General features: G+C 34.7%; 1 protein-coding gene across 1 annotated transcript; it reads right to left on the bottom strand.

The window, feature by feature from the left end:
* Window positions 1-441: 441 nt before the first annotated feature.
* Window positions 442-25,345, bottom strand: LOC149772434 (uncharacterized). The gene is made up of 6 exons (XM_089947809.1): window positions 25,100-25,345; window positions 24,038-24,293; window positions 21,284-21,462; window positions 6,609-6,686; window positions 2,763-2,876; window positions 442-665 (listed from the first exon to the last, which is right to left on the bottom strand). Exons 1-6 carry the CDS (start codon window positions 25,243-25,245, stop codon window positions 536-538), a joined length of 903 nt encoding a protein of 300 aa, XP_089803935.1. The 5' UTR covers window positions 25,246-25,345; the 3' UTR covers window positions 442-535.
* Between the last annotated feature and the right edge of the window lie 1,785 nt (window positions 25,346-27,130).

Raw genomic sequence — 27,130 nt, forward strand, 5'->3', positions numbered from 1 at the left:
GGATGTAACAACGGCGTTAGAGGATTATATCAGATTTGCAAAAATTGCGGTGGAGATCGATACAGAAGTTTGATGATATATTACAGAAAAAGAAAGAACATAAATCCAAAAATAGAAAAACCACCATCAGAACTTGAATATTACTTGAAACATAGAACAAATTCCCAGGATTCAAATGAAGACTCCCAGGATTCAGATGAGGAGGACGCGTTGAGAAATATTCATCAAACTTGATATGGTGGTAAAAATTTCTTTTGCAACATGAATAGCAGCAGAGAGGGTTCGTCTACAATTCTGTTTGGGACAAACAATAATCGTAGACGTGGTATTGACCTCTATGAAGGGTCACTGGGGTTTTTTTTGGTCCAAACACGAGGGTGACCACTCCCTTAAGTGGTCTGATCGCCCTCTCTGCTGCTCGAGAAGACACTGATTAAAACATTGTTTACTTTTAAACATTATTTTTTTATTTCATATGATAATTCCCAAAAGTGGCATTGTAAATACAAACTTGGACTCCGGCCAAGAATTTGGATTAACGTAGTTTTAACTTCATTTTGCAGCTGTTATTATAGGGGTTGAATGGATAAGTAACGGTGATGAGTTTGCTGAAAGGTGCTTGGCGACCAGCAGTCGGTCTCTGAAATAGCTCCGATGGAAACTCCCTGAAAGTAAATGTTAAAATTAATATATGGAATGGAATGAAACTCATTCACTAACTTCGACATATAGACCATGAAACACATTACCGTATATGTTGGCATATTATACTCAGACGACTGCGAAAATCCTAGACCAAGATCTACTAATTAAAAGGCTCCAGCAGATCAGGGTCTACGCTATTCGTTATTCCTATTGCTGTTAACAGCTTGATGCGCTTTACACAAAGACTAAAATGGAACATGAACTTGGCACAACATGTAAGGCAACGGTTTTGAAAATAAAATCAAATTGTAAGCAAAAATAAGCAGACTAAATGCAATTGATAGCAATTGCAAATCCTCTCGATGTTTTTTTTAATACTACATAATACTGATAAAGTAATGAAAAATGCTAGTAACAACACATCCAAAAGACTTTCTTAAAGCGACTCCATTCTGTTGAATTAGCTCCTTTTGACTTCAACAGTGACACAGATTGTAACCGTCTTCACTCGTGTATAATACGCGAAAACTTACACAACCTATCTGAGAGAAAGAGAGAGAGAGAGAGCACTACACAACGGAAAGTGCTGCACCTGGATTGTACAGGAGAATGTTTGATAATACTAGCCATAATTAATATTTAATACAAATGACAATATCATGCAGGATAGAGAATTTTTTACTCAACCGTGATTCGAATCCAGGTGCGCGGGTAAACGGCACCAGTCGCCTTGACTGCATGTACCAGTCCATATAACATAACGAATCTCCGAAGAGTACGAATTAAACATTCTCTAACCTGTATGATAAAACACAGTATTCTTTATTATAACACTATTTTTCAACTGCCTTGTTCAAAAATGTTTTCTTCCAGTGTGTATAACAAAAGTAATTTAAGATGATCATGACATCATCGAAAAAAAATCAGATTTGAACTGAATGAGGTTCAGGGTCCAGGAACGAAATCCAGCTAGTTGCCGGGAGCTGGATTGGAAATGCAAACCAAATTATGTTTTTCATTCATTTTCCGCAAGAAATTACAAAAAATAGTGTCACAAGCCAGGGGTCTTTACTTGACCGAGCGGTTGTCAAACCCTGTCGCGATTCCCACTAGAAGTCATAAGTTTACCCCAACTTTCCAAAGACTTCCATACAACTTCAGTTGTAAATTAGAAAGCCCGACGTGTCATTCCATCCTTCAATTTTGCTCATATTAATGCAAGACCACAAGCAATCTGCCAAATATCTATCAACCGCACATCTGTATGGTTTATCTTCATCAGGTTTCCGTAGCGCCAGCCGTTCACGCCGCAGAAACTATACGAGTATCCCCTAATACTGGGAATTATTTTAACCCCGCCATCGCAGGACAGTCACTGTATGCTTCCCAGGCGCATTTCGCCAATATAACTGCACCATATTTGCCACCATGGCGATACAAACGGTTCTGCCGAGTCCCATTTATTTATTCCTTTGTGTAATGTACTGGCTTCCTACCGTAAATATTGCCAATGCAGTCACACCACCAATGTACACCACTAGATTTTAATATGTACTATCTTATTCAGGGACATTCATTCGGTTTTGGCCTGAATTCAATACAAGTGAACCATGGTATCATGGAAACTCACAAACACTTCACTCCGTGACGTTTGCTCCTAGTAATTGGCTAATTATTTCGGGATAGGGATATTTGCATTGCGCCGAATTCCAATAATCACACAAGTAATCAAACAAATCTGAGAATTCCTTAAAACGGGGCGCTACAACCAAATGCGCATACTCCAACTTTACTACAATAGCTTGAATTAAAGAAAACCATTCTTCCACAAATATCTTTAAATCTACAACAAACAAGTTAAACTTGCTGATAGATTGTCTCGGTCATAAATGCATAGGAACATAATTACATGTACTGTCCTGACCCGATTTTATCTGGCTTTACTATCATTTCATTTATTTTTATTTTTTCACATGCGTTTACTATCCAGAACTGAACAAGTTTCAAGTTTTGGAATATGAGTTTTGTTCTCTCTTTCAATCTCAGTTAATTATTTGTAAAGAAGATAATAGAAATATTAAAAATATAGTCCTCAGTCGATTTCAAGTGTAGTGTACCTGAAGCTTGCCATCATGGTACTAATGAGATGTTCATTTTTCTTTCTCGGCTCAAGTTTAGTTTCTGGAAAACACGTTGGTATATACCCGGCATATCCTGGAAATTTCACTTTACTGGAAAAGGAAAAGACAGCATGTTTATATTCAAAGCATGCATGAAATATCCCCATCTCCTTTATAAGAGACGAATGACAACGGATAAGGCAGGGTATTCTGAGTATTTAAACACCGACAAAATATTCCCAGTACCTTTTTTTCACGAGCAAATGAATGGAAATAAAAACTCAGGAATGTTCATATACAACAGTAGAATTATTAATGTACGTCCTAGATCAGGATATAAAATGAAACAAAACCATATGTTTATTTTCATAGACTGACACCCGGCCCCGAACGAGCCAACACCGTTTTATAACCATCATAAATACAAATCAATACCAAATGTGTGGGTTTTTTTAATTTAACAGCAAGAAACAAGCAATAAAAAGAAAATTTAGACAGTAAAGATGAGGCCTCGACACGAAATCTACGAAGAGAAAAAAATCCCATAAATAGAAGAGGTTATAACCATTACTAAAGCAATTATAACGCATAGAACCGTCCTTGTGTCACGAGCGAAGTGAGTGATGCGGATTCCTACTTATCACTTTTACACTTAAACTTCTCCTTAGGTTTTAACCCATAATATAGAGCTAATCATTAATAGAGTATCTGCCACCAACTCCGAAGTTATAACATGGTTTGTAAAATGTTAAATGATTGTCTTACTGATTTCGAATTGCATGACGGCGAAGTGGGGGTGAGCGAGTCTCTGTATACCGTCTTACAGAGACATAGCAATAACTTATGTAGTGATGGTATATTCAAATTACACGATTCAGTAACCTATGTAGTGATGATATGTTCAAATTACACGATTCAGTAACCTATGTGGTGATGATATGTTCAAATTACACGATCCAATAACCTATGTAGTGATGATATGTTCAAATTACAAGATTCAATAACCTATGTAGTAATGATATGTTCAAATTGCACGATTCAATAGCCTATGTAGTGATGATGTGTTTACAACATTTTGATGACTTAAATGATTTTTGTGGATAACTTCGTGTGTAACAACAAACAAAAAACATTGCCAAAAAAATAAGTAATGAAATGCTTGACAAAATTAAACGCTGGGGTGGCTCAAAAGACTGGTACAGAAGCTGGTCAACTTATAGTATAAAAATAAATGTAGAATACTACGAGATTTCCTGTCACTAACAGATGATTGACCATTGTACCCTTTTCTTCGTCCTCAAGATTTTAGATTAACAACTACGCTTATAAAGTAAGTTATAGAACGTGTTAACCAGGATTACGAACTGGAATGTATTTGTCAAAGTACGAAACAAATTACTTCTGATACAATGACTAATTCTTTCAAGGAGAAGTTCATGAATATAATTACTTAATTATTTGAGTAATTCACAAAAGTGAGAATTATTGATGTCGCGGCTAATAATTCTTTAACAAGTTTCACACTTGATTAGCCAGTAATGAGTTTTAAATTATTCTCGATACTGCGTCCAAAGAATGCAAAAACTGATACTGAAAATTATTCCAATTTAGCAAGAGAAACACGTGATTATTGAGGAAGGATTATCAGACTTCTTGATGGCACGTGTATTTATGTTTTTATTGCTCATAATGTGTATTATGGTAATGTGTACAATTATTTACTCTCTGCATAATAATTTCAGTCACAATATAGAACAAAATGAATGTTTATGTAGTTTTTCAATTTAATTACAGAGCTATTGTCATGTGTTATATCTATTATGCTGTCTATTTTACTCATTATGCCATCACCATGTGTTACGTCCATTATGCTGTATATTTTACTGCATTATATCATTGCCATGTGTTACGTCCATTATGCTGTCTATTTGCCTTCATTAAGCCATTGCAATGTGCTACGTCTATTATGCTATCTATTTTACTGCATTATGCCATTGCCATGTGTTATGTCTATTATGCTGTCTATTTGCCTTCATTAAGCCATTGCAATGCGCTACGTCCTTTATGCTCTCTATTTTACTGCATTATGTCATTGCCATGTGTTACGTCCATTATGCTGCCTATTTTACTGAATTATGCCATTTTCATGTGTTACGTCTATTATGCTATCTATTTTACTGCATTATGCCATTGCCATGTGTTATGTCTATTATGCTATCTATTTTAATGCATTATGCCATTGCCATGTGTTATGTCTATTATGCTATCTATTTTGCTGCATTATGCCATTGCCATGTGTTACGTATAGTATTCTGCCTATTTTACTGCATTATGCCATTGCCATGTGTTACGTCTATTATGCTGTCTATTTTACTGCATTATGCCATTACCATGATGTCTATGCCATAGTCTATTATGCTGCCCATGTTACTGTATTATGCCATTGCCATGTTTTCTTATACAGATATTTTCAGAATAAAAATAGTTTAGACACTGCTTAAACAAACATTTATTTCGGTGTGTTTTTGATGACTTAAGATGGTATTAATTTTGAGCAAACTTTTCACAATAGTGACAAGTGTTTTCATACAACACTATTAGCAAATATACGTGACCATCTCGACCACTTTCTAACTGGTGGTACAAATTTGTTAACTGTTTCGCAAACTTTAACAAACTGATTAATATTAATTTAAAATTTTTTATGTCCTGTATATTTATTGGACATTTATTAAACGATATTTTTGTGGACTATGCAAACTTCTGCCTGGTGTTTTATAATAGATTCTATAGTATAAAAACAATGAAATAAGTCTAAACTGCTATATTGTCTGTATTTTTGCATATTTATACAGGCTTTTAAAAGCGTTGTATCCATTCTGGCAAGTCTATGACTTTCCTCTTATTGGTTGATATTTATCTCTATGTACTGTTAGATAGTTTTTATCCCTACAAAAGTTGCGATTTTCTCTTTTAGGTAAGAGAATGAGTTATTAGTGTCATTGATTATACCGAATGAATAATAGCCACCTGTTATATATATATATATATATATATATATATATATATATATATATATATATATATATATATATATGACGGAAATGATAATGATAATGCAAGGGTTCTAACATGTCAACATCATGCTACGAGTTTAGAGCCTATAGGATCAAATGAAAGGCAATTAGTACGAGTCGAGAAAAACTTATCTCATGAATAGGTCTAGTTATGGTTCCAGAGACTATCTGAGATCACGGGCGACTGGCATGAGCTAAAATAGCCAGAAATGACTAGTAGGTCAGATAGGTAGGAGTCTAAAGAATGAAGGGCAAACGTTTTACGGAGAGTCACGCATTTCGATAGTGTTCCTATGGAATAGGTCAATGCATGGTGCTGGAGCCAAGGTATCACAGGCACAAGCTGGAAGTTTATAAAATAGATTTGCTCAGCTAATATCAACATTTTGCAATTACGATCAGAGACAGATAATATCGTGTCAAATAAATTATGCTGTTCTATTGCCATGAGATTTTCCTACAAAAATCTTGTATATGTTTCCATTTCGATGGTGTCAGAAAAAAGAAAAAAGAAAAGAAAATACAAGAGAGAAAAAATTATCTCATATCATATAATCATTCTTCTTTTCTTTCTTTATTGTCCTTGATTAGTTCCTTCCTTGCAATGCAGAGTTTCAGTTTATGCCGCTGATGCAAAATATCTTGGGGAAATTATATCTACATCTTACCTATGCTTTGAAAGATGATGATGGCGATGACTATGATGGTGTGTGTGTGTGTGTGTGTGTGTGTGTGTGTGTTGCAGAGTATTTCATCAAAAACTTACAATACTTTCGGAAGCTTATCTTTCTCTAAAACTTCATCGGCAATCTCCTTGCTGCTATCGACGTCCTTAACTTTCGCCCTGAAAGAGATAGAAGATGAAGCATACAAATTAGTGTTTTCATATCATACAGGCCACTTACCTGAAAAAGCAGAAACACTACATTGAAATCTGATTGTCAGGGATCTCCTTTTGAAGTGTAAGTTAAAGGACTGGGCTTATGATAGCAGTCTATATCAATCAAAATACGAAATCTTTACTATTCAATCACGAGTCACTGAAGGAGATGTACACCATCTCAAAACTTTATGTACGGATCATAGTTAGTAGGTCTTCGGTCATAAAGTAATTGATGATAGTTCATACAGATTTCGAGATCCCTGTCTAACAGACCACAGAAAAAAATTCCTTTAGAACCTCATGAATTTTAAAAAAGTTTAGCTGATTTTTGTATCTATCGCCCCTGGTTAGGGACTTAAAAAAAAGAAAAAGAGCTGCCATGTCGTTTTCTTTTTACTTCTGTTTTAAAATAGCTTCGGCCAGTATTGAAACGAATAACAAAACCGACTCATGTGCAATACATATTCGTGAAGAGGTGTAGCAAGTTAAATCGATTGCAAAGGCATGCATTGTGCATTCCATTGCTATTATGTTTACATGTCTTAAGTTTATAGAATGTTCAAAGCACCAGCAAGACACAATGAGAACACTGTTCTTGGTAGCTAGATCATTTGCACGAAATGTCAGACGCTTTGGTGCCAGGTGAGGAAGGAAAATATGGAGGACGGATAATCATTTGCTTTTCGTCAATAATTGTTCCCTATTTTACGAAACCTCTGTCAGTATAACTCTAGTTACGGTAATTTAATATTCTAAATAGCGCATGACATCAAATGTCTAGATGTTTGTTGAAAAGCAATATGAATCACAGCGCAGACCCATTTCGTTTATAAAGCATTCATTATATATGTAATAGCAGTATAACACCGACAACTTTATTGAACATATGGAAGATTAGATTAACGTCTAAATTAGACTGAACTACACACACCAAAAACGTAAAATGTATAATAATCAATTACGGGTTGAATAATCACGGACTTTCTTGATTATAAAAAGAATTTGTATTCATGATATAAATTAATCTGTACAGAAATAATCAGGATTTTTTTTAATTCATATATTTTATCTTTTATCTAATAAGATTTTAGCATAAATAATCAAAATTTAACAGTGTCACTATAATCAGTTTTGTTCAGTCACACTAAATAAATGCAAGTCATGAAAAATGTATGCTCTTCAAAATAGCACACATATTAATATTTAGAAAACATCAATTTACTACCTGTGGAGATGTTTAAATTTATGATCAAGGTCTTCAAACCTTTAAATACAATAGCGGAGTTACACTGAACTGATTATTCAAATTTTAAGGAAACTTATTTTTCCTGTCCTCCAAAAAACCTAAAATAAATAAACAAAAAAAATAAATTTAATTAGGTAATTAACATTTTTCTGTTCAATTACTTTTAAAACCACGAGTTGACTTATACAGTCCAACTGCCCAAAACAGTAGGAAATGAATGACAGCACGAAGCCACTTGATAAATAGATTAATATTTTTAGCATGGTGACTTAAGCTTTTCAATGGCAAATTTGTACAGGGATCTGAAATCATTTGTACGTTTGGAAGGCTAAACAGAAATGTTGCAAATTATTGAAAATAAAAGTATCAGTTACTGATGGGTGTTATATTGGCTGAGCTTCATATATAGACCACAAAGAATTTTTAAAAATACTTTCTAAAATTTGACGAAGACGAACCGATAAAAAGTGTGACATTAAATTTTGCCAGAATCAAATTAACTGGGCAGTATGGATGGCAACATCTCGTTGAGACATTTCATAATGGCATTTGTAAAACAAAAGCATACACATGATGGTCAACTCGATATACAAATTTCACGTTTATTTTAAGCTGGGAAGCTTCTGTCTAAATGTAAGATATCTCTGTCTGATGATGATGCATTCAAATCGAACCAAGATAGGTATTACAAAAGATGCTAAATAATCTTCCGAGTAACAAATAAACTATACCAAAATATCTGAGAAGATTTTTAAACCGTCACAAAGATGGATTCTTAAATTAACTGCTTCATTGTATTTGCTTTTGGTTTTGATATGTACATCACACTTGTACTTGTAAAGATACTTTCCGCGTATTTGTTTTGTTACGACTCTAGGTCTTAAGATATGACACAGAAAGACGTAACAAAATTAAGTGAAATACACAATATATACACAATATAGGTTTACACAACAATTTAAACAGTCTACATCTACGATTTATCCTGAGTGTATCAAAAGTCAGTCAAGTTTTAATTTCAAGTTGTGTTTGTTTCATTGGTTGCAGCCTGGTATTTTCTTCTGGAAAACTATAACTAAAACGGCAAGCAAGATTTACAGGGTCATCATTTTTGTTAAGTTGTGGCTCTACCGTACAGAGCTCACCCAGTGCATATTCAAAATCTATAAATTCTTTGAGTTCAAAACATTTAGTCATATGTGGTAAATAAAAATAGCAATCAATCATATATGGCAAAGGATTGCAATTAACATGAAGTTAATATTTGCGATTTATGGAAGAAGTAAATAGATCCGTATATCGTGTACAAATATCTGGAACAGTACTTGAACATATCAATAGCAATTGCAACATACAAAGAGATAACCGGTAAAAATATAACTTAAAAGTGTTAAAAACAAGGAAGATAAACGAGTCAAAAAGTGTATGAAATATTAGTCGATGACAAAGCCGCTATGATCGCGCAACCATTTTGAAATTAATTTAGATTGTGACATCAATGATTAACAAGATTCATCCAATCAACAAACTGGACATTTTACAAAATGAATTGAAGTTTGGCTAAATGCAATTGAGAGGAATAACATGTTTCAGGGGATTTTTATTGTTTAATTTTAGTTTGCCTCTGTCTATCGTGACTGCTTGTTTGACTACGTGTAAGCGTGTAGATTTTAACAGCAAAACAGAAGGCAACGTGGAAATAAAAGAGAGGTCAATTTTTACAAGGAAAGTTGATTGACTGATTATGTCCAAAATCTCAGCAATGATTAATTGTCCGTCTTGAATGAATGCTAGGTATGTACCACCGTGATTAATCGTACAACTAACGTTTGTAATTATTCCGATTTGTGTTGAATGCTAGGCATGCATCACTGTGATTAATCGTACAACTAACTTTTGTAATTACTCCGATTTGTGTTGAATGCTAGGTATGTATCACTGTGATTAATCGTACAACTATCTTTTGTAATTACTCCGATTTGTGTTGAATGCTAGGTGTGTACCACTGTGATTAATCGTACAATATCTTTTGTAATTACTCCGATTTGTGTTGAATGCTAGGTATGTACCACTGTGATTAATCGTACAACTAACTTTTGTAATTACTCCGATTTATGTTGAATGCTAGGTATGTATCACTGTGATTAATCGTACAACTAACTTTTGTAATTACTCCGATTTGTGTTGAATGCTAGGTATGCATCACTGTGATTAATCGTACAACTAACTTTTGTAATTACTCCGATTTATGTTGAATGCTAGGTATGTATCACTGTGATTAATCGTACAACTAACTTTTGTAATTACTCCGATTTGTGTTGAATGCTAGGTATGTACCACTGTGAGTAATCGTCCAACTAACTTTTGTAATTACTCCATTTATGTTCATCTATCTACCAGATGACATTGTTAAGCCAAAGTAATAATATGGAAATAAGGTGAACAAAGAACAAGAGAACGTAACTCATAATTCCAAAAAGAACAAGTATCACGTCGAGTCAGACTTTGTAGGTAACTTGATAAATGTTCACAGGCATTGCAAAGAGCTAATTTTTAAAAAAAGAAACAAGATGTTGGAACGCTACTTGTAGCACAAAGTAAAATAACACAAAAGGAAAGAAAGTAAATGACCTATGAAAAAAATAATCTACTTGGTAGGTGTTGGTATAGCAATTTTAGGAATCTTCTTTATTTGTCAAGAACGTACAATTACTTCAATAATTCAACAAACAGTCGTAACAGATGTTGAAAATAACAACGATCAATCAAATAAAGAACACCCAATGCACATGGAAAAACCCAAACATGATCGCATTATACCATGCCATACTTGAAATGAGTTAACTCTATTTAGTACACTGCACTTAAATCCTCTATAATAGTTGCAAACATAATGCACTTAAGGAAGCTATTGCAATTTACAATTGGTCTATTATCAGCAATGGACATTGAACAAATTGTCTAATTGGTAACTCCATAGTCACTTAGTTCACAACTGATTACCTGACTCATAATTGACTTTAGTCGACATAACTGATAAAATAGTTATAATATAAATCAGACATATTCCCAAATAGTCGTTAAGTCTGTTCTCCGGTTGGTTAAACGTTTCACTACATAAATGACCACATATCTAAATTCCACCAAACATTAAACAAAGGCTAAAAGAAGTGATCAAAGCATCTTACCGTGACACATTATGCTCAGCATGCAACATATTTTTCGAAACGCTTTTGAAGTTCACAATTGCTCACCATCAATAGTAGATACTGAAGAATTATTCAAGCTGGTGATTTCAGTTTCTTTTCCCCAATTCAGAATACTCTGCTCTATAGTCATCAGTCACACAAAATATAGCTTTTCTTCTTCTATAAACGTCGTATGGAATGAGTGAAAATGCATCCCATTGAGACGTTAGAGACATACAGTTGAATTGGTCAAGGAGACAGCGACATGCAAATATTTAGAAATGGTCAGAAGAATGTATTTAGACAGTTTCAGCTGTTGTAGGAATTTCAACCTTATCTGGAATACCTACTGGTATATTTATTCTACTAACATGTACAGTCATAGACATTATTTCAAAGGCTATGTGTTTACTAATTAACTGTGTATTTCCCGGAGACTTTTCGTTTTGTCCAGTGTTTTCTTTTCATATTTTCTGCAATGTTTAATTCAGTCACAAACAATTATATAGGGGTAAAATTAATAGACTGCGCATAAAAGACGAAACTGGAAACCGTTAAGGTGTATTGTCCACGTAAAGTAAATATGCTGAATACCAAATATTTGGAGAAATATCACTTCGAGATCACAGTGAAAATCTACAGATTGAGACAAAAACAAGTGGAAAAGATACAACACTCGATCCAACGATTAAGAGTAACTTTGATCTCGGTTTACATGACCCTGAAGTCATGAATCATAATGTTTTGTTAACGTAAATATTGAATCATCAGTGTAACAAATTATGACTTAAGTTTGATTGTTATATTAAATGATCAACATTTTGTTTACTTACTTAGTGGCTAAAATACCTATTTTACAAAGCCGTGAAGAAGCACGTACTTTTGGTTTGGGAAAAAAGAACAATTGATAGATTTTAATCACAAGCAACTAAACGATTTATTCCTCAATCAGGATGTAAAATGATAAATTGCATACTGTATCTAATAGTTATACTCTTTAATAAAGCATAATAAATAGATACAGGGGCGTTATGATTGAAAGGATCAGTGGCATTTACAGGAAGCATCCATCTGAACCAGTTTTTGATCTTATGAAATCGACGAAAGAGGGATAGACACGGAAACCCATAAATGTTTTTAGAGAAAACTGAAGACTTCAATGACAAAGGGCAAAGACAATAGTCCACTTGAATGAAAGATTGCGAGAGCAAGGTTTGATCATTCCATACTTGTACAATCTGGATGATGTTTAATCTCTGGTATGACTGTCTACTCGTAGTAGTACTAATGGTAGGTATGTTTAAAAAGGTAAGACAAAACTTGAAAAACAAAGATGAGCTAACGTGAATGACCAGCCTTTAGATGATAAGTCAATAATGAATGTATTCGTATTGCATTTGTGGTGGTTGTTACAGGTTTATTTAAACGGCTTCAACATTTTTGTAGGCTCTAGTAGCACATTAAATAATGAAGAAAATGTCGATATACGGTAACATAAGAATCCTAACAAACAAGAGAAGATTCTTCAGAGAGTAAAACACAACTATCAAACGCATCCATGTATCACACACCTAACAGTATTAAACCATAGGAAACTTTACAAGTCTATATTCTCTGTGCCATGTGAGATTAAGGTGAAAGGGGATGCTAACAATTCAGTGGAAAATAATTTGGGACAAATACAAGAGAAAGACATTATCAAATCACACGGAAGCAATTACCTGTTCAAGCTAAATGTTTGCACCATTTTAACTATATACTAACAATTGCGGTTACGTGTATTGGCTATGACAAACAGCACTGTATAACGAGTAGATAATTGAGATAACAAACCAAGAGCTGGTTACGCGTAAAACACCTAACATATTATTTTCCATTGAATCAGTGAACTCTTCTTCAGGACTCTTTAAAGCGGCTGACGCGATAGAAGGTGGTAACCATGATTATGAACTGGGAATTATTTGTTTGCAGTTTGGCACTATTGCCTCTGTATCAAGTGCTGAATCGGCCAATGGCAAATATAGAAATGGATTTGCTTACTTCTACGACAACTTTACGAGAGAGAGAGAGAGAGAGACAGAGAGAGAGAGACAGAGACAGACAGAGACAGACATAGAGAGAATCATAGATATAGCAACCAAAAAACCTTTAAATAGCATCATATTTTATTATCCCATTGTGCGCTTGAAGGTGTTTGTTTTGTTAATGTACAGAAAGAATGGAGAAGATTTACAAATTGTCAATATAAAACATATAGGTGACGACAGAATGTCCGCCAAACATTGTTTCATCCCCTGGGTTTCAATGATGCAACAGTTTAGAGAAGCCACCAAGTGTTTCTTCGATGAGCAAGAACGTAAACAGCAATATAAACGTATACAATGCATTGACAGTCATTGCATCCGAAATGTATTTACGAGAACAAGATACATGATTGAGGTCTGAAATTAGCCAAAGAACCTAAAACTATTAATTTACAGATCAAGAGAATATATTACCAATCAGCTCAAATCAACTTTCATTTATAAATGTACTTGAATGAACCATAACACGATCGTTTCTGGAGTGACTAGTTGTGGTAAAACATTTTTTTGACTAAATGTGTTAGGGATCAATCACATAGTTATCATCTGTCCAACTTTTTTAACAGCAAGACCTACAATAGAAAGTATATATTCATAAATACAAATGTGATCATTATAATTTTAGTTCGATAAGCGGTCAATGTTGCTAGCTGATATGAATCAGGTAACCAATATTTGAAGAGTGATTACTGGAAATTGACAGAGTATTAAAGAAGGCTATTGTTAGCCAAGGTAGCTTTTAGTTCTAGAAATTCTGAAATATTTATAGGCGTCATTCTAATTGATGGTATCGATATGATTACAAGGTAATGTATTTAAGTTGTCAATCAAGCGCTTCTTGTCGTACATTGATAGCGCTACTTTGTTAATTGTGATGTTATACACCTAGTGACTTGAGCACATTCATAACTTAGTATGTAATCTGTCTACATCTCAAATTCTTTTTAGTTATTTCTTTGCATATTTTCTTACTTCATCTGTATCAGTCCTGTAAGAATAAGGCGTTGCACTTAAACTACAAAACTTTATGATTGGTGTGGTATTTAACTCGTTATTGAAAAGTGTAGCAAAATGTTTTCAACTTGGTGCAGTACAATGCATATAAACAGTCATTTGGATACTTAAAACACTATTTTGTTTTTGAGACCAAATAATATCAGGTCATCATCTCTTATTTTCCTCCTGGCAAACTATATAATTTAAATATCTGCTTTCATCGGGGCATATTTAAATTGGTGTACTTTTTCTGAGATGTTCAGTATGTTTCCCTAACACTGAAACATTCACCAAATCGAAGAATTCTTTTTAGAAACCATTGGCAGGTTTTGGTCTCAAGACGTTATGGAGCTTAATGAACAATTTCCACCAAGGTGTTTAATCACACCAGAAAACTCGGATAAACACTGAAGTTTCCTTAATGTGTCACAAGTTCTATTTATCAATGTACACAACAGTTTTTCTGCCAATGGTATATTACCTTACAATTATTTATCAATTTACAAAGGAGAAAAAGAGTAAGGGGGTAATCTTTGAAGCGGTCGTTTAAATGTGTTGATATCTCTAAATTAGCATCTAAGATCCACTCTGTGTTATTAACAAAAGTGAGGTTTAACAATGTTTATCTACCCAATATACAATGTATTCATGATTTCCCCACACGAAGTCTTTAATCAGTATATACTAACTCAATGCCGAATCATGTAAATTGCTAGAATTACGATTCATGATATATAACCTTGACTGGACTTTGTCTACAACATGTAATCAAGACCTTTCAATTGTTATCATGTCATCGTTAACATCGTTATTTATCTTGCTTATCTGTGTGAAATCATGCTGATACATCTTCAAACTTCACTCTCTGTCATCAGAAATATGTAATTGTCTGCCAGAAGTTCAAGTTCTACACTTGATATATTTAAACTCACATCATGAGCTATATCAGGTGCACTGTAATAGTGCGCTGGGTCAAGTTTGCAGTGTGTTATACATACATATCGAAACCTCTTGAAAATGTCGCACGAAATTGGTGTGACCTTTTTGCCGCAGGAGTCGTGTAGGTCATCCAGTGTGCTCATTTTGAAGCGTGACATAATATCACGAACATATTGGCAACCCTTTATCTATTATGTTAAATTCAGCCAAACGTGAGTAAAGCATTTCTTTTGGTGGTATCGATGTTTTATTTAATATCTCGAAACTTTCTCTGTATTCCACAATAATTTAGATTTTATAGCAATAAAATGTTTCATTGTTTCTACAAATCTGTCACCATTTACATTTTTAGCTAGCTGTTGTTAGGAATGCTCCATGAACCCACAAGCTATCTACAAAAAATAATCGTAACATAATGGTAGTTTTCTATTCAGTGACACAGAATCAACATGTCAATCTGCTTAGACATGGGTGTTTTATATTTATATCATCCTAGATTTTTTCATGTATTTATTTTCAAACCACTTCCTGTATCTTACCATACTGGATTTTGATGGTCAATATACTTTATATTTCTTCGCTGTATTTATCACACATGTAAATGCTTAGACACAATATCTGCCATTCTTGCTTTATTACGCATACTATTTTTTTACAGAGTCGGATTAATCTATATATCCAATACCTGTTCGAAAAAAAACGAGAGATGCCAAGTCAAAATTGAGTTGGGAGATTTGTGGAGGCATGCTAGAGTACTGTATCAGATGTTCCCTACGCAGTTATACTTATTGCGGACATCGATCATCAAAATGCAAACCAATTTTGTCACCAACCACAGTCTATGACTTTAAAAAAGTAGGATAACCATCAGGACTACGCCAAAGAGACTGGGATCCCGTATAATGAGTAGGTAGAGTTAAAATGAATTTCCAGTCAAGGATTGCCGTCTCTATTGTAAAATTGTCGATGCATATGAAGGGTCTCAACGAGTTTTATCGCAACAGAAGAATAAAACAGTCAACTGCCAAAAGCTAGACATTAATGGTAATCCAAGCATGTTTTTTTGACTCCACGGTAATTTTTTAAAATTTAAATTAATGTGTATGATAACACACACAATACAATGGAGAAAGTGGATGACGTTAGCTCAAATTCTAAAAGAAACCGGCATGAGAACGAAAGTTATTCGCAAGCAAAACAATCACAATATGAACGCCCTTGTGGCCCATTTCACGACTCATACGAGCGTTTTCATGGGCGCCAATAACTCATCTTATCTCAGCTTAGGTATTCAGATGTAACTGATTGGTGTGACCAATGTGAAAGATAAGACAGTTGATTTGGAAGAATTGATGCAGCTCAAGAAAGATCATTAATATTGGAAAGCAGAATCTGAGCTCCTGCATAAATATCAGGCAATAAAACTAAAATGTATGGACGTTTGTCGCATGAAAGCAATTACAGGAACAAGTGGAAAACTGGAAACTACTAAAGAAGATGAATGGAATGCTAGTGAATTTGCAACGGCTAAGAAGCGCAAATTAGCAGAGGATTTCGGTAAATAAACCAGACAAAGATGGTACAGGAAGTGACACAACAACAGCACTACTCCCGCAAAGAAACATAGCCGGATTTCTAACAGCGCTCACAGACGTACTGTTGAAGTAGCGCACAGAGTATAAGATTGAAGTGTATAATCCATTGTTAAAAGTCAGGATGAAATAGAGAATTGATAGGTTGGTGTGAAGAATACTGAAGTGATCAAATTCCATCCTCATTGCTGACACATCATCTCTTGTACCCGTGAGTTGCTGTGCAGAAAAGAATATACAAAAGGCTGGATATTTTATCTCCTAGAAATCAACCGTGCATACAAAAGCAACCTGCAATTACGTCAACCCCAAACAAGCTAAAACCGCTTAGTGGCATTATTCAATGTTCATACAGTATCTATATTGAACACAACGCTGTTCATTTCACTGCTCTGTTTTCGTCTTCTTTTGTAAATATTCCTTTTGTTATATATTTGATAATGAGATAGGGAAATATATCAGTGGGAGAAAAATTATATCGCCACAGTAACCCTACAAGTTTCACTGCCATAGTGGCGATATCACATCATTAACTGCTCTCATTTTCCATTTAGGAAGTACATCTACCCTGATATATCTTCTTCAGATCCGCATTTTCATTTCATTTCTTCTCTCTCTCTCTCTCTCTCTCTCTCTCTCTCCAGCAGGATGAATAGGTTGTTATGTATGTATGTGTATATATATATATATATATATATATATATATATATATATATATATATATATATATATATATATATATATATATTATGTATTTAATTTTTTTTTCATGATTGCATATTGTGTAAAAAAAGATATTAGGTAGCTTTTTGTCCATGATTGCAGATCATATTTTAAATAATGATGATATATGTTGTTTATTTGAGTTCGAGTTCTAGAACCAACCTTGATAATGAACCAGTTTACAATTTTAGGTAATTTTCCATTGGTATGAATGAGTATTGCAACATATTTCACCTGGGAATGAATTGCGCCTTAGAGTCGTAATAGAGTCATGGAGATGTATATAAAGTGAGAAGCAAACAATTGTTCTTATTCATATATTTTGTCTGTTCGTATTTTATTTTCAGTCTGCAGTAGTATTAATGTTGTGTTTAGATTTAGTTTGAGTGGAACATTTATGTAAATTCTTTATTGTTATCACAAAGTGTTCATACGACTGTTTGGATCAAAAATTACTTTGGGGATTATTGCGAATTCATACAAAGACGTTCTGAACAATGCCACTGTGATACATCAAGACTTGGCACTTCAGCATATTGAAGGCTATTGGTGCATCACCACATTCAAGACCTGGAATTCACCCGGAACACTATATTCTTTTGGACTTGTGATCGAGCTTTTGGAATTATTTTGGATTTAATTTACAGTACTGCAGGTTCCTCTTAAATTTCAATTTATAATTTATAAACTTAAATTATTTGTGAAGTTTTACAAATATTTTTGGGGCCCCGAGTAGCCGAGTGGTCTAAAGCGCTCTCCGTTACGGATCACTGCCATCTCACCTCTGTATGCAGCGGTTCGAGTCTCGGATTCAGCCAATGTGGGTATGTGAGAAAGCTTGACAGTAGCTTCTGGTGGGTCGGTGGTTCTTCCCAGGGTTTTCCCGGGTTTTTCCTCCACCATTAATACTGGCCGCTATGTATAGCCATCGTGTGCTAAAAAATGGCGTTAAGCCCCACAACAACAACAACAACAAATATTTTTGGTTTTGCTTCTCTCTGCTACTCAGTTTGGAACCATGGAATCGTGACAAGATATTAAAATGTGTTGAAACTTTTGACATTCTAGTATACATTTATGTAATCAATGCAAAGGCGCCGTCATGAATGCATGTAAATGTACCCCAACAGCAAAAAGCAGGGTTAAGTATTAACTTTTTATAATTAGTTTTCCACATGAATAATGCATATTTTCAGTGACTTATGCCGATAAATCAGCCCCACACCTATAATAATATTAACTGGCAGTTATGGGGCTGATACAGTCTATTTATCAAACCCTGCAAAAATCTGCAGCCACTCTTGTCTGCACACATCAGTTTATTTTTTATACACTTACTGGTATTTCTCGCAGCTGTTGAGCGTCCGTTGACAGAAGGGTTCTTTTGGCGATATGTACATACTATTTCCGGATCAAATCACATGTTTGGCAAGTTGTAAATCGACGTAAAATAACGCAACCCTTTGTCTTGCGGCTATTTTGAATTTAGCGGTGGATATGGCTGTTACCAAATAGCAGTACGTACCTTAACTGTACACGGGTGTGTTCAGGAAAGATTTGCATGCAGTAAAATTGCACATTTTAATAAACAGGTGACATCAGACACCCACATCTTTTGGGGGCTGATTTATCGGTCTATCAGTCACTGAACTTTCATGGCCTGTTGATATTCGATATACTGTGACATTGATTAGTCGACCGAAGTTAAGTGACGATTGGGTGTAGCCACTAATAACCGAAATAGACTGCAAACCTGTCAGCACACAAAATGTACGGCTGAATGCAGAAATAAACAAAAACAGCATCCAAAATCCTCACAAGTATACTCACAAAAATTCAAGTAGGATGTTTAATGAGGTTATGCCCTGAAGTCTGTTGGAGCGTTCCATCATACTGCCAAAATAATAACACCAGCAATGTTCACTGTATAAATTCTCTCTCAAACAATACCCCAAACAAACCAAACGTGTTAACGGAAATAAAAACATCTTCATATGCTCTATTTATATGTACCATCAGTTTGGATCAAGTTCATGAATTTCATTTCTTCGACAGAACTTACGGTACGATTCATTATTCATCTTTTCCACAATGCTCACCGATTTCCTTATCGAGCAAATGCATTACAATATATTTACGTCTTGTCAACAAAACGAGTTAATGATTGTAATTTCGTTATATGATTATGTAGACCTGACTGCAATATTGTATATTTGCCAACACATTTATGCCAATTTGTTGTCGTGTGTATATAATCATTTCAACAAATTGCTTTGTTGTTATTGTTGTTGGGTTTAACGCCATTTTTCAGCACACAATAGGCTATGCATGGCGGCCAGTAGTAATGGTAGAGGAAGAACCCGGGAAAACCCCGGGAAGAACCACCGACCCACGAGAAGCTACTGGCAAGCTTTCTCACATACCCACATTGGCCGAATCCCAGACTCAAACCCACGCAGACAGAGGTGAGATGGCAGTGATCCGTAACGGAGAGCGCTTTAGACCACTCGGCCACTCGGGGCCCCTCAACAAACTGCATTCGGTAACTCGTTTGTATTTTGTTGTTTTTTACGTAACAGAAGATGTCTTGATCAAAGATTATTGATTGGCAGATTAGAATTTCCATATACATGATATACAAAACCACATACGCCTTTGGTTCCGAGTTTGGATATCAGGTACGGAGCAATGTGGCCTACGATCACTGAAGCTGTTCATTCTGACCGGGTGTCGTTGGGTATACTGGAACTTTCATGCACACTGGCAGTCTTAGAAGACTTTAGTATACAGTGGATATAGTCTCATGAAAGACAAAAAGCAAGCTAACTCTGATTTGATAGAAAGTATACATATACAGGAAGCCCACATGGGAGAATTAACAAATGAAAACCTTCAAATTCAAGGGAAAAGAGATACAACGGTGTAACATGATGCTTGATTTGTATCATCTCGCATTGTCCCGTTGTTATCACCACAAAACACCAACTGGGCAAAGCGACAAAGCACCATAAAAGTGTGTCAAAACGATAGGGTCCGCCAATCCCCCGCTAAAAAATGTATACGCACACAAACATATATTCACTAGTTCCTTTAAATTTGACTAGTTTTATTCTTGCCAGTAGCGTACTAACGGGGGGAGGGGGCTGGCGGCAGTTGCCAAGGGCGCCAGAGGTCTTGGGAGATAAAACCACTTTGGGCCATCATCGTCGCCCCTGGCGCCATTTACCCTTAGTACGCCACTGATTATTGGGTAGTATGCACACTTTGAGTAAACAGACACATAACTTCTGCTTTGGTGCCCATTCGAGGAAAGTCATGGCCCTTTTGAAAATTTGGAAAAAGCAATCCCCCCCCCCCAACACTTGATCTGATCCAACACTGTCAAAAAAGGTGTCTAAGCGTCACCGTAACAAAGTTAGGGCGACGAAGCGTCCAAAACATGGCCACAAAGTAATTTGGTGGCTCTATATATTTATCACTTTTTTTTTCGCTTTTGTGAGTTATATTTTGGCCATTCAGATATTACAATTTAAAGTCTGAATTTGAGTGTGAGATATTTTGGAGTAATCGTGAGAGTGTTCTACTGCCACTCCCTCCTCTATACTCCCACCTGTCCCTGACATCTCATTTATATAATACGGTGCAAATATTTCCATAAAACTGTCGGATAAATCGTACTGCTGGACTAACCCATTGTGAATTAATTGCTGTAAGACGTTCGTGATTAAAATAAGACAGACGGGAAAAGCGAAGTAAGATTCATTCACTTAGATTATATTTAACTTATTACCGCCTTGTGAGCAGTTTTTCCCTTGTGTTTGGGGTTTCCGGCCGGTTGACAAAACCCCGAGGCTGGTACCTATCCCAGTCGACAACTTGTTGCCATTCGGCCGGCTGCGGGCTGTATTTCCGTACCTTCAAGCACACCATGTCTGCAGCTAGTTCTCGAGTGTCGGTCGGCTGCGGTACCTATACAAATCCCAGAACAACAAGCAACGAAAATCATGAACGGGACAATTTAAAGTTAGGTCGTACGTATAGCGTCATAACGTGACTATAGTTTACTGTAATTATATAGTTTCCTCGATTAATTGCGATTACTGCGTGACGGTAAATATATATATATATATATATATATATATATATATATATATATATATATATATAGAGAGAGAGAGAGAGAGAGAGAGAGAGAGAGAGAGAGAGAGAGAGAGAGATTAGTTAAGAATAAAACATAGATATTTATTTTTCTAATCTTCTGGTACATTAATTAATTTTTCTTTGTATTATCAGGCACATGGAGAGAATAATTTTTTCATATATATATATATATATATATATATATAGTTTCAACAATCAAACGAAAACGAATAAATAAAATATTCATTTTTAAGATTTAAAAATCAAGTTACCTTATCCCTGTCAAAAAGACTAATAGCATCTGGGTGGGGAGCCAAGATCCGTAAATGTGCAATTCAAAAGTTAGTGAAATTGGATTGCATTAAGAAGTATCATAATATTTAATACACCTGATATTATTTTTGTTTTTAAATACTTCTAATGCCACATTATGCACACAGCGTATCAAAAAATGAAAGGTTAAAAAGAAATACATAATACATTCACAGAGAAAGGCAGCAAGGTAATATACAATATTGTCATAGCAACATCAATATTTAAATTAGCAACAGTGATTAAATCAAATCAGGTGCACGAATACCACGCAGCTATACCTTCAGAATACATATACAAAAGTGATTTAAAGAACCGATTAAAAGTGTTAAAGCCTCCAGTTACAAACATTTCACAAGTTAACAGAGTATAATTGTATTAAATAATCTATAAACTTGTGTATTCATTTTGCAAGATATAATTACACACAACAAGAACGGGAATATCATCCAATTAAACCAACAGTACTAATTAACACTCACGATATAAATGGTAAATTACGTTTTTATATGATATGCACATTTAAGAGATAAGGTATAAAATTACATGAAGAATGGTTCTGACATGAAAATATAAAAGGATAAATAGTCTTCTATCTCTGTAAAGTCAGTTGTTTATCTTTAACATTTTAATGAGTTTGTTCTATCGCGAAGCATTACTCTGTCTGTCTTTTCTGTATTATGTTGTGTGCATATATCTTGCAAATGTTTCGATATTTTTATTTTTAAGGAATAATAGTTATTATATATATATATATATATATATATATATATATATATATATATATATATATATATATATATTCATGTATTATGAAAGGTTTAATACAAAGTTTGGACACATTTTACAAAAATGTCCTAGAAATAAAACCAGTTTATTTCAAAAATACATTTATTCAATCGATAACCAATAATTATTGCACAGCTATATTATGGTTGTATAATATCTGTGTATTGTATATTGGGCCTAGATTAAATAAACTGATGATTTTTGCTATGTTAAACATTAATATTTGTTATTCTTCTTGTCATATATTATTTGACCAATTTTCTTTTACTAAATTATGTAGTGAATATAGTTTATTGTCGCTTAGGTTATTTTGACAGTGACTGAACGATTCTGTTTTTTTTAATAATTAATATTAGAGTTCATGAACGCTTATATGCTTAAAAATAATGTCAAGAACTGGTTCAATTTCTACCATGCTATCACCCACCATGAGTAGAAATGGAATTACAGACTGGTCTTTTCCTAGTTTTGTACACCACAAAAATAATTCCTTTTTTTTTCAAAACATAGATCCGCGTCTCAAGGTTACAAAAACAGTCTGCTCAAAATCAGACTCAACCAACAAATCCAGTATCAGTCTATATATTCTTAAAACCTTTTTAAAGCAAGAAACTTCAACTCAAGTTCAAAAGCCAGAACTGTATATGATACTTGTGTGTATCATCGCATCAGCTAGTAGAGTAACCAAACGTAAGAAATCTCTACGAGCTCCAATATTCCAACCTTTATTTCTGTTGAAGGAGATAATCTTTTAATTTGGAGACTTTCACCTTGAGTTTGAGTTTCTTGCCCAAAATGTGTCGAGAATACGTGAACTGTCTCCGGTTTGACTGAACATTTGAAACCGTATTTTTGTACACCCTTTTTTCAAAACCAAAAGCTCATTCTGCATCTTTCCGCTTTCTCTGACGAAGCTCTCAGTATTGTTTGAAGTATCATAAGCATGGAATGTGAAATCTGAATGTGTTGGGTAATTTGGAGAATTTGGTTGCAATGTAGGCTCGATAGTCTGATGTCCGAACACTGATCATCCCGATGTTAGGATAACACCGGGCTGCGCGTGATCGTTGCCATAATTGATAATGTAAAATCTTCATCCACCAGCGATTAGCATAGACGCATGACTACTGTCACTTAATGCAATGGCAAACCTGCGTCTGCGTAATTCGTTCTGACGGTGATTTTGAGCGAAAAGCACATATATTCCTGATGTGCAGTGTCATCGTGGCAGCTTAGGTTGACACTGGTTGCAAGTGTGAGAGCATTAAATTGATATTTACGGCTTGGTTAGACGCTGAAATACCTGATAGACAGGCAGAGCATACTCTGCAGTCATCCTCTTGGTGTGTGACGTGTACCGGGAGTTGTGAACAATAGCGTCAATCATATCCTCGTCCATAGGACCGAACTTGGTTTGGAAGACACGCTTAGGTTTGGGCAACACTGGCTCTGTGTGTTTATATTTCTTCATTATGGCGCTTTTGGGGACATTTATTATGCGGCTTGGATGTGCTGAAAGCAGTCTTTTCTCGTTTGACTTGTGCTTTTCTTCGATGCTGCTATAAAAGAGACAGAATAAAGAATTTATTGGGATTCACGGCAAACGACGAACAGATAGTGGTTGGTATTGGATTTCGAACTGCAACTGCCACGCAGATACACGTGTTTATACAAATTTAACAACGAGGAGAATCTGTCTTTGGCGTTAATGTACAACCTGACTCACAGTAGTTTTGTTCAGTAAATGTAAGGAAGATTGGGTGAGAAGGTTTGAGTTCTCATGATGCATTACTATTGATGACAATATTTCATGTCTCAGGCACTACTACTACTACTGCTACTACTACTACTCAAAGCGTTGAGCACATTTAGTCATGTTTCTCTTTGTTCTTTTTTTTTTACCTTTCTTTTATTTTTTATTAATTGTTTTGGTGCATTTTCAAGCAAACTTTCACCATTATACAAAACTGGAAAGGAAAGGTGGTTAAAAAATGGCCAGAATGAAGTGAAAGTGGACAAATGTTGAATAATGGCAAAGAAATGTTAATTTTGACGAATGTAATGACGACTATGTTTAAGAATGTATTACCTTCATTTCTTATTTTATATACTTTTAATAAAAATTTTGACATAGTTACCTTGTATATCTTATCTTGCTGGACTTCATGTTTCTATTTATTTGGAGGGTCGTGTGCAATTCTTGATCATTACATGTTTATAAATTTTAATTTAATTCGCAATTTATGGCCATTATTATGCTTAGGTGTCGTTACGCGCCAATACCTACACGCAAACATGTTTTGTCTTCCAAACTGTAATATTATTTAACAGTAAATACATTACACAAGGAATTTAGCTCAATTACCCTTGTTGTGTGGTTGACTGCTGATACTGATACGTTCCTGCAAGTGACGGTAAGGTCTGGTATCCAATAGCATGATTGAGAAACGGTTTTGCACAATAGTGGTCCCTGTAACACGAACTATGTATGGAACTCGTGACTTCACACATTTTCTCCCGTTGTTTAACAGATTGTTTAAGACACTTCTTTTATGACAAAGAGAAATGTTGCTAAAAACACAGTTAGATATAATGGTCACGCAGCTATTCCTGTTTTATTATGTTGCGACGTCAGTGACGTAACGTATTTGTGATGTTACGGTTATAACACGTGGTTATCATAATGTGGCAGATTCCCTGCATGTTGTAACAAAACGCAGTTCAATTTCGTTTAAATGTTTTGACACAAGAAATAGTAGTAACAATAAAAATGATATTACGAATGGTACAACAGTGCAACTCGTAAAAATAGTCAGAACGAGTACAACTTGCGTCTCAGTGGTTAGCGTTCCGGACTCGCGAAGAAAATGGTGCTGGTTTGACTCCTACCATTGGATCAGCATGAGACGGCTACTGTGGTGTACCCAAGGAAAAGGCATTTACTCAAGTTGCCATGGCACTAATAACCTTCTTGTGTTGCTGTGCTGTTAAATACCTAATAAGTTGTCAAAAATGTAAATTTCAACTGAATCAGAAGGTAAAATTTAAGGTCAGAGGATGAGTGATGACGACGTACAACTAAATTAATCATTATCAAGTAAATGTATCGCTTTCTTCATTATTACTATTATATTTAAATGCCATCTAAAATGCTTGGATTAAAAAGTTGAACGAAGAACACAGTTTAGGTGCTCAAACGCGTGACTTAGACTGTGTCAGAACCGCTTTTTCATGAGAACTTTCAGTTTCAGAAGTTACTAAGCAACTATTCATACTTAAGCCACATTAGATCACATTTATGCAAGACATCTCAAATGTTCTTTCTAAAATTAGGACTTAATGAATTTTCTTGTAACTGCACGGTTTTTGTTTGATTTGACGATATAGTATTGGAACGGCAAATACCTGTGAGAAATACACTTAATAATCATAATAATAATAATAATAATAATTTGTTTATATGTAATACAGGCCACTGGCCCATGATCCATGCCTCAAGCGGTACAAAAAGATGTTACAGTGCGTAACAAAAGAACACCGTATCTATTGGAAGTAATATACATCAAAGTAATCATTATCACATTTTTAGAACTGGGTGAGATGCAAGTATATATGACACAGTAATCACCCAAACAAATTTAAAGAGAACCCTAAAGAATGAATGGAACAAGTTTTGTGATATTGATCTACAGTCTTATGTAGCTGGAGTAGATGATAACACATTTGCTCTAATCTTTAAGTTTTTTGTGCAAACATTGCTAAATTAGTCATCAGAATTTTGCTAGTATCATTTTGTATAAAAGACCTAAATTTGTCTAAAGTTGGATTTTTATATACAAAGGTGGGTAAATCATTTCTTCCTATTTCTCCATATATCGGACAATCAGTAATAAAATGGAATTATTTTCGATTGTAACGTTACAAATTTCACACAATATTTCCTCATAACAAATGTTTTCATATCTTCCCATGATACCTCTGATTGGCAAGTCCAACACTCTTAGCATAGTGATAATATATAAGAGAAAACGCTATCTCCAAACAATTCTAGATATCTTTGATAAGTGAATTATACTCCCAATGACCTTAGAAAAGCAGTCTTTCCATCTACTTAATCTCATCCTGCAGCTTTTGCCTAAAAATATCTGCACATCTCTGGTTGCACAATCTAAGAAATGTACTTTCATTATTTATACTCTGAGTACACAAAAGATTGCCAAATCCAAACGTAGATAAATGATTTTAACATTGTTAGTCCTGCAAACACAATTCCCCACCATCTTAACTATTAATTGTTGCACTGTTTAGGATCTCTGTCTTCTGGCATTTTTATAATTCTAAGCCAATATTTCATAGTACGAATGTATCTTATACACTGCATGCTAATTCTTCCTAA

This window comes from Sinohyriopsis cumingii, unplaced genomic scaffold (assembly GCF_028554795.1).
Source record: "Sinohyriopsis cumingii isolate HCF-2022 unplaced genomic scaffold, ASM2855479v2 utg001505l, whole genome shotgun sequence".
Lineage (NCBI taxonomy): Eukaryota > Metazoa > Mollusca > Bivalvia > Unionida > Unionidae > Sinohyriopsis > Sinohyriopsis cumingii.